The sequence below is a fragment of the Thermobia domestica genome, chromosome 15 (assembly GCF_964235325.1).
Source record: "Thermobia domestica chromosome 15, izTheDome1.hap1.1, whole genome shotgun sequence".
In the NCBI taxonomy this organism is placed as follows: Eukaryota; Metazoa; Arthropoda; class Insecta; order Zygentoma; family Lepismatidae; genus Thermobia; species Thermobia domestica.
Genome location: NC_137468.1, coordinates 14,286,382 through 14,295,525, shown reverse-complemented (window position 1 = coordinate 14,295,525; position 9,144 = coordinate 14,286,382). Strand labels below are relative to the sequence as shown.

Here is a 9,144-nt window from a genome sequence, read left to right as displayed (position 1 = left end):
GTTCAATACTGTAACCAGGGCCGGCCCTAGGCAATTTGCCATTTCGTATAATGGCATCATTTACCGCCCCGTTTCTCCAGAAAAACAACTTAAAAGAAACTATTTTAAGTATGTTTCCCCATCATGAACAACAAGTGCACTCACACTCAGAAAGGAAAAACGTCACGCATACAATCTCGTCGTGTCTATTTTTTAAAAATAATAATCTATTATGTTATTGGAAGCTAAAGCAAACACACCTGGAGAAGAGAGATGATAGTTCTTTTTACAGAGTTCAATATCGATCTTCAATGTCAATATATCAGTTTGCAATTCCAGTGCAAATAGCTCTTTTATCTTTATTTCCTGATTTTTCCTTTTACATCTGTTAAAAAAAGAAAACTTGTTTCTACGTTCAATGATAAGGAACTTGTTTGTGGCAAAGACAAGACTAGTTTTCATATCAAAACTGTGATAACTAACTAAAAGGAACAGGTGTTCGCTACTGTTCGAGAATTGAGTTTTTGTATTTGACAACAGTCAAGCAATTCTTGGTGGGGTTTGTTTGATCATTTGCTTTAGCACTGTCCATATGACCTTAAACTAATGCGACCTAAACATGATTTTTGAATGCAGTATTCAAATAGAAGGTCAACTTAGGAAATTTTAGCTACCATCGTCATGAACTCTGTTTCTAACCAAAAAAAAAATATTTATTTTAAATAATATAGTTATGACAGATTTTGCCGCCCCGTGGAAATGCACGTGTTGCACATATGGTAGAGTCGACCTTGTTTGTAACTTCATAATCTGCAAATCTATCACAGTTTCGAAATGTGAAATAAATCTATTTGGTTTTAATGACAGTGATTTCCAAACACCACTACGTAATACAGCCATCCGTGTAGTTTAGACTTGTTTTAGAAATGCACTTCCTACTAGCATAGCATTCCCTCTGGAGTTCCTCAAGGATCCAATCTTGGTCTGCTGTTATTTAACTTATTCATTAAGATGATCCCAGATGTAATTAACTCACAGAATCTAAATTACGCCAATGACCTTAAGCGAATCATTCAACTTCATTTAAAGATTGTGAACTACCCAGAAACAAACTTAAGTATTCCCAAAAGTTAATGAAGTAAACACATTTTACATTAATTTGAGAAAACTGCTACTTGATTACCTTAACTAAGGATACTTTTTGTATTTAGACTATATTTTTTTTATAATAAAATGAAATAATCGGAAACTCTGCTAAATCTTGATGTTTTATTCTCCACATTTAGCCAAATTTTACACACTACTTAAATCAAACTGCACATGAAGGTAAAAAACCGTAGAATTCTTCCCAGAGTTGGAAAGCTGAATTGCATTTCCAAAGTTTTCTTTTTTAAGCATATATGTAATGCAAATTATGTTAGGCATTAGGCGGAAATTATGTTAGACATTAAGGAGGCAAAGTGTAAAGTTCAAAACGTTTGTGGACAAGGTTTGGAGTAACTTGTTTTGACTTTGAAATTCAGTTCACTCCTTTGCAAATTCTTCTTGTCCTATATCAGTTTTCGAATGCGAATAAACTCGATTTCCCCTTAAGAAAAATGTAAACAAAAAGTGAAAAAAATCAGTATGAGATGAATATCCGACGAATTCTGTTTTTAATATCTTATTAATATATGGAAATCGTGGATCATTTCGTCGCGGAAAATATGATTCCACGAAAAAGAGTTTCTTTTATTTCACATGCGAAACTCCTTAGAAAAATTGAGTGGGAAATGATTCAAATTTAAAGTTTTGAATCATATTCTCAGAAACATCGATACAAATGGGAAGGTGAGGTCATTTTTGAGTGGTGGCTAACAACCCCAGAAAAGCTTCGTGTGAAATAAGTACATACAATGCGGCGATAGGCACAAAACCGAGTTTTATTGTATTATAATGCACACAGCGTTCGTCAACAGTCATACTGGTGTCTAGTAGCATCTTCGAATCTCTTCTGCATGATTTATTTTATGTAGGCTATATGTTCACAATTTCCCCAAAAGTTGAAATAATATCTATATATTAAAATTATAAGTTTATATGTCAGTGGTCAAGAAAAAATTATATATTTGTGACCAATTCCTTCGACAATGATATGTCGGAAATCACAAGCTCTAGAAAGATGCCGTTTTCAGTGATCGATTGCAAATTTTATGTAGATTATTCAGTTCTGATTGGATATTTATAAAAAAACAGCTACTATTTCTTTATTATACTTTTTAGGGGTACACTGGAAATGTTGATTTTTTAAAAAAAGCATCTTATCCTACGTGTTATACATTCCAACACCACACATTTGTATACGTGGTTAGTATACCTCTCCAACGTTTGTTTCATGGCCAAATTGTATAATGAAAAACGAAGGATAACTATTTCTCCAGTCTAAGATAAATCTTTATTGTTTCGAGTGTTTTGCCCAATGAACACCATACGTCACTGTCATAATTAATTGTGTGTGTAATGTATTTGCTTATTACATACTGCATGCAAGAAGAAAGAAAATACCGATTATACATGAATTAGAAACTCCAACCAGAAGTAGGCTCAAATCTTGCAAGCAGTGCGAGTTATTGAAAAATATTCCCTTTATGTTATTCCTTACCGATTTTCATCAAGATATCTTTCACCTGTGACTGTAAAGGGACATGTACAGATGTTGTGAAAAATGACAGAGATTCATGCTCATAGGTGAAGGATACGCTGAGTAGAAAGCACAGGTTCAGCTAGTTCATTTATAAAAAGAAAACAACTGAATAAAATTATTTGGTTAAAAGGAGGTCACGGAGACTCAGTGATAGAGCGTTCACCTCTAGTGCATGGTGACTCTCGTTCGAACCCAGCTCGCGTCAAGTGAGCTTCGTGGTGGATAAATAGAGTATGTGTAAATTTCCTCGGGGTTTTCTCGTTTCCTCCCAGTTCGTTCATTTCACCATTTCCTTTGTTCCTGATCATCACCGACTCCCTTAGCCTCCATGCATAATTGTGGGACGTTAAACTAAATATTTTATTTTTATTTGTTTAAAAGATTCCATATAATTCTGAGAATAAATATAAAAATTACACCCAAAATACACGCCTTATGTAACGAAAACGTAAAGCTCTCCTCGGGCCGCGGTGGCTCAGTGGTAGAGCGTTCATTTTGGGCAAACTTTGTGGTGGACAAACACCGTGTGCGTGGGTTTCCTCGGGGTCCTCCCGTTTCCTCCCACTTTCTTCATTCCACCATTTCATTCGTTACTCATCATCACCGTCTCCTTTAGCCTAACCGACATAATCGTGGGACGTAAAACTCAAAGATTTCATTTCATTTCCTTTCATAAAACCCTCCTCCCCTTGTCATACTTCGTAACGAGAGACTAAACCCTGCCCTCTCTTTTTCGCGTTACGTAATGTGTGGACGATCAATTTTTCATAAAATGTAAGTTTCATGTAATCCTCATTAACTACTAACTTTAGCAGAGTTTGTTTAAAGCTGTCAAAACGCTTGATATTCACAAAATGATTCTATTTTTTTCGTAGTGAGAATTTTCTTAATTTGCGTCATAATTGTCCTACCAATAATGGCAACCCAGGCACGAATACATAATGTGATCAAAAAAACATAGTCCCTACATAATGTTTGTAATAATGTCCATTATAAAGTAATAACATCAATTAACCTCTTTACGGGTTAAAATAACATAAATTAGTAGTATGTTCCGTTAGTCAGTCATTTTTACTATTACTGAAGCACTCTTTAATATCGGTCATTATATATAGGGTGTTTCAAAACAACACCTACAACGTTTGGGAGGTGATTCCTTATACCAAGATTAAGACAAAAAGTATAGACCAACCTGGGTGCACAAATGCTTCCTTTCGAAGTTATAGGCTGCCGAAAAATGAAAAAATGAACTTTAAAGGTCCATAGCTCCAAAACTATGGGACCTACCGTAGTCGGGTCAAGACTTCACTTAGGAACTAGCATGTGCCCTATCCAAATATCCACGTTTCAATACCCTGCGGTGCTTCCGTAACAATTTTTATAGAGGTAGGTGCTGAGTACTTTAAGTTATATGCCCTTAGCCAAACTCCCTCTAAAAAATTGTTGTGTGAGTACCTCAGGATTCTGAAACATGTATTTTTGGATAGCACACATATTAGTTCCTAAGTGAAGTCTTGACCCGACTAGGATAGATCCCATAGTATTGGAGCTATGGACCTTTAAAGTTCATATTTTCGTGTTTTCGGCAGCCTATAACTCCGAAAGGAAGCATTTGTCCACCCATGTTGATTGGTCTATATTTTTGTCTTATTTTGATGTCAGGCATCACCTCCCAAACGTTATCGGTGTCGGTTTGAAGCACCCTGTATATATCCTCACCTTCTCCAAGTTGCTGGTCTGAATTTGGATTTAAACAGCATCGGATATGTCATTGTTCGTCTCAGTAACTCTGGAAACTATACATTCGACACTAATATTAGTCATTTACGATCATTTTTATATACCTCCAACTCCCCTAATGTGCACTGTCAAAGTGAAATGGTAAATGCCATCTCAGGCCCAAACATCCTCTATGTTGAAAATTTGATCGAGATCGATCGGGTGATACAAGAGTTATTAAGTCACAAAGGTAGTCACTATCATTTTTATTTATTTTTATGTATCTTCCCTAAATGTCACCGTCAAAATACAATGATAAAAACCTTTCCAGGTTCAAACCTCATAAATGTAGAAAATTTGATTGAGATCGGTCTGGTAAATCAAGAGTTATTGAGTCACGAACATAGTGATTTTCATTTTTATATACTTGTAGGCCTATATAGAAGACCAAGCGCACAAACATCATTCTACCGCGTGGAGATCAAGCGAACCTTATAGCATACACTGATTTTCTTCGCTTCTTATGATGATGATGATGATGATGATGATGATGATAATACTATTTAATGACGTCACAAGTGCAACTTTAACTGTTGCTTAGCCCATTCGTTGTCTCTATTCGAATCTCCCTGTATATGAAATAAAGTAAAATCAATTTGCACACATTTATTTCTCTCCTTTTCTTCCCGAACTAAGATAACTCGAATCGTCAGAGTTATAAGGATAAGACATTTCCGATAAACTCAATTTGGAAAACCTGATAAAGAGTTCTATTAATCACAAGAGAATGCCTTAAATCCCAATTTCGGTTGCTAAGCAACGAAATTATCTTTCCACGATTCAAAGTGACAGACATTCCGGAACGAATGAACATTTACATTATCACTTCTATTACCTTTGTATATATATGTATATATATATATATATCTTCCTACGCATCTTCCAAGCAGATTATTTCTCTGAATATTTTCCTCATTGTTCAAGTCAGTAGAAGGCATGCGACGGATTAATAAATTTGCATTTGCATTTTTGGTCTAATCTTCCCAGCATTTGTACACTTCTTCAAAATATAACTTTTCTAAGTCCCTTAAAGTTGTCAGTTTGGCAACACACACAAACACTCGAAGTGGAGTATTCCGAGCACACCTTGTTCATTGCTGTTTGAAATGTTCCGCTTCTATTTTATTACTAAATGCAAGTTACTTTTAGAAGAAAAAGTACGTTCACAAATGCAGAAAACTTTGTTTTAAGACATGTTGCCACGCTATATGAATCTTGTAGCTGTCATTAAAAAAAAAAAAAATCTTGAAACCGTACCATATTTCTCCATGTAAACATAGTCTTGAAAGGGTCATACAACATTTTTTTTCAATCTTGCAAGGAGTTGAACCATGTGCAACTTTCTGGGTCGTCTTGCTTGCTACCTGCTATCGATTCTCCCGCTGAACTAAAAGGAAAAACAAGTTTCGCCGCTTCTGAAACAACAGATTCTTTTGGACAGGGAGGGAAAGTGCGCCAAAATACACGTTTTTAATGAGGAGGTTCACTATTTGTCCACTAGAGTGCAGTGCTGCATGGATGGAGGTACCTTTCTTGCTTTCAAGAAGTTGTAATATGTAAACAGTAAATAGAAAGATCGGGTTGCAAGGTTTTTTAAATGACAGATACAAGATTCGTATACAATACCATACCATTAGAAAACACATACACTTTTCAATTCCCTAAAATCAAATTGTAGAAAATACGGAGGGTTAATACTATTTCTTATCTTTCAATACAATTGAAGGGTAATTTCTACAATTGTTTTGAATGAAATGGAATAATATCTTTGAATTTTACGTCCCACGTTTATACCTATTAGGCTAACTGGGACGGACGATTAAGGCAAGTGAATGATAATGGAAAAATGGTGGAATGTGGATGTGAGAGGAAACGGGAGTAACGGAAAGAAAATCCACGGACACGATGTTTGTCCACCACAAACTTACTTGGCCGGGAATCGAATCAGGGACCACACAAACCAGAGCTTGCAGGTGTTTCGATAGCCGTGTGTGCTAAATTACTCTCCTGTGTTGGGACCCGAATTTTTTGAACGTGGTTCGAATCCCATTCGGTGCTTTAATTTATTTTCTAACTTGCATCCCGTTCTTGGTTTACAGTTTTTGATTTGATGATTCGTTTCTTTCTTTCTTCAGGAGGAGCCATGGTTTAAGAAGTCGCCAAGTGATCACAGTTTGTATCTCACGATTTCCCAGACATTAAGGAAAAGAATAATCTGACGAGAAAACCGATTCAAGTGTGACACGAAATTGTGGACGAGTTTATGCGCAAACGAAGTGTTTTTGTGTACAATTAAACCCATTAGAGGGAAAAACCCTCGATCTAAAACATTCCGGACATATAGAGGAATAAGGGGAAGACTGGTGCTCCGATATTTTGCTAAGTTTTGAGTATTTAGCAATAGTACAAGTAAAATAGATGGATGGAAAGAGTTTATATGGGCGCGTCGACATCGAGGTCTTTTGCACCCTTCTCTGACAGGAAAAATGAAGCACCCAAGAAAAAAAGCATAGTATCATAGATATAATAAAGTAAAAGCAAAGTCTGGAGTACGTAAAAGGTGTTCGGTCATTTATGAATTAAAATGTCATAGCATTCAAGAAATGTGCAAACTCGATACACAAACACAAGGACGGGTTAGTACACAACAGCATGTTAATCTTCTCTGCCGGGGCAGCTCGGCAATAGGTACCCACACGTGGGGCAGCCCATAATTAGTAATTAATATGACAGTGCAGTAAAGAAGATAAAAGCAAGGAAATGCTATGACAAGCATAAAAACACCATGAAAAAACACAAACGGTAGATAAAAGCAGAAATAAATTAATTAAAAGAAATGTGAGAAATGCACTCACAAATCACGCAAGACGTGCAAAAGCTACAAGTAGGTGAAAACTCGCTGGATCATCTGGACATCGTCTCCAAGCAAGGTAGACAGATCAGCTGGTAAGCCAAGGCGGGCTCGCTCAGGAGCAAGAGGAACACATTCCACAAGAAGGTGGCGGATGGTCAGGAATGCACCACACTGGGTGCAGGAAGGCGGGTTCTGACGACGTAACAGGTAGCCATGGGTCAGATGGCTGTGCCCGATATGTAATCGTGCCAATCGTCGTTCTTCCAGTCTTGAAGGACGAGAACTCGTGGCCCAAACACCAAGTCGCGGCTTGATAGCATGCAGTTTATTCTGAAGGTGGTCATCCCAGTTTGTCTGCCAGCGCTGGAGGAGAAGACGGTTGATTACAGGGCGAATATCAGAGCTGGAGAGCGGTGACGGATACTCAGGTCCTGTAAGGGCAGCTTCTTTGGCAACACGGTCAGCACGCTCGTTCCCTGGAATACCAGCATGGCCAGGCACCCAACAAAATTGGACATCGCAACCTGCAAGTCGTAAAGAATGGCAAGAGAGTAGAATTTGCTGAACTATAGGGTGCACAGTTGACACATCCGTGAGACTATGTAAAGCGCTGCTGGAGTCAGAGCACAGGAGAACATGTCGGAGATGGCGTCGACGAATATAATGCAGAGTCTCCAGAATAGCAACCAATTCAGCAGTGAATACAGTGGAAGTAGGATGGAGCTTCAAGCCAGCGCTATGATCATCCGTGACGAAGGCACAGCCAACAGAATCTTCATGCTTCGAACCATCCGTGTAGAAGACAGCGTAGGTACGGTACGCATCCAGAAAAGAGAAGAACTCCTGACAAAATTGTTGATTGCTGGTAACAGACTTCTTAAATTGCGTTAGATGAAAGCTGACAACTGGTGGAAGAACTGTCCATGGAGGAATGGGCAGGAGGCCCAATGGATAGATGGCAGGGACATCGAGTCCAAGAGAAGCACCAAGGTCTATAGCACGAATGCCAAAAGGCCGGGTAGCAGTAGGTCGTGCTTGATATCTGTCATAGCGAGCACCAGCCTCAAGGGCAAAGGCCGAAGGATGGTCAGGTACGGCACGGATATGAATGTAATAGCGCAGGAGCAGGCAGTCCCGATGGTGGGAAAGAGATGGTTCATGAGCCTCGACATAGAGACTAGGAATAGGGCTAGTTCGGAAAGCTCCAAGCGCCAAACGAAGGCCAAGATGATGAACAGAATCCAGATGACGTAGGGTGGAAGGTCGAGCAGAACCATATGCAACACAGCCATAATCCAATTGGGAGCGGATGAGGCTACGATATAGACGCAACATCACCACACGGTCAGCACCCCACGAAAGATGGGACACCAAACGTAGTAAGTTCATGGAGCGGAGACAGCGGTACTTCAGGTCTCGAACGTGAACAGCCCAGGTAAGTCGTCGGTCGAACTCCAAGCCCAGAAAACGAACATGATCCACATAGGACAATCGAGAACAGCCAAGGAACAGCTCAGGATCATAGGCACAGTGACGAAGGCGACAAAAAATGTACGCAGTGTGTTTTGGTGAGAGAAAAGCTGAAACCAGTAGTGGTAGACCATCGGTGAAGGCGGTTGAGCGCTAACTGCAACTGGCGAGTAACTGTACGGAGATCACGTGAGCGACAGTAGATAGTAAAGTCATCCACATAAAGCAGCCCATGAACAGAAGGGGAGAGCTGCGACATCACACTGTTCACTGCAACAGCAAACAATGTGACACTCAACACACTACCCTGTGGAACGCCATTCTCTTGTGGAAACGGAGCAGAGAGAGTAGCTCCAAGCTTGACTCTAAAAGAACGTTG

At 38.9% G+C, this 9,144-nt stretch overlaps 1 protein-coding gene across 1 annotated transcript; it reads right to left on the bottom strand.

Moving 5' to 3' along the window:
* Positions 1–7,319: 7,319 nt before the first annotated feature.
* LOC145672016 (uncharacterized) lies at positions 7,320–8,684 on the bottom strand. Its single transcript, XM_081741203.1, has one exon. It carries the CDS (start codon positions 8,682–8,684, stop codon positions 7,320–7,322), a length of 1,365 nt encoding a protein of 454 aa, XP_081597329.1.
* Between the last annotated feature and the right edge of the window lie 460 nt (positions 8,685–9,144).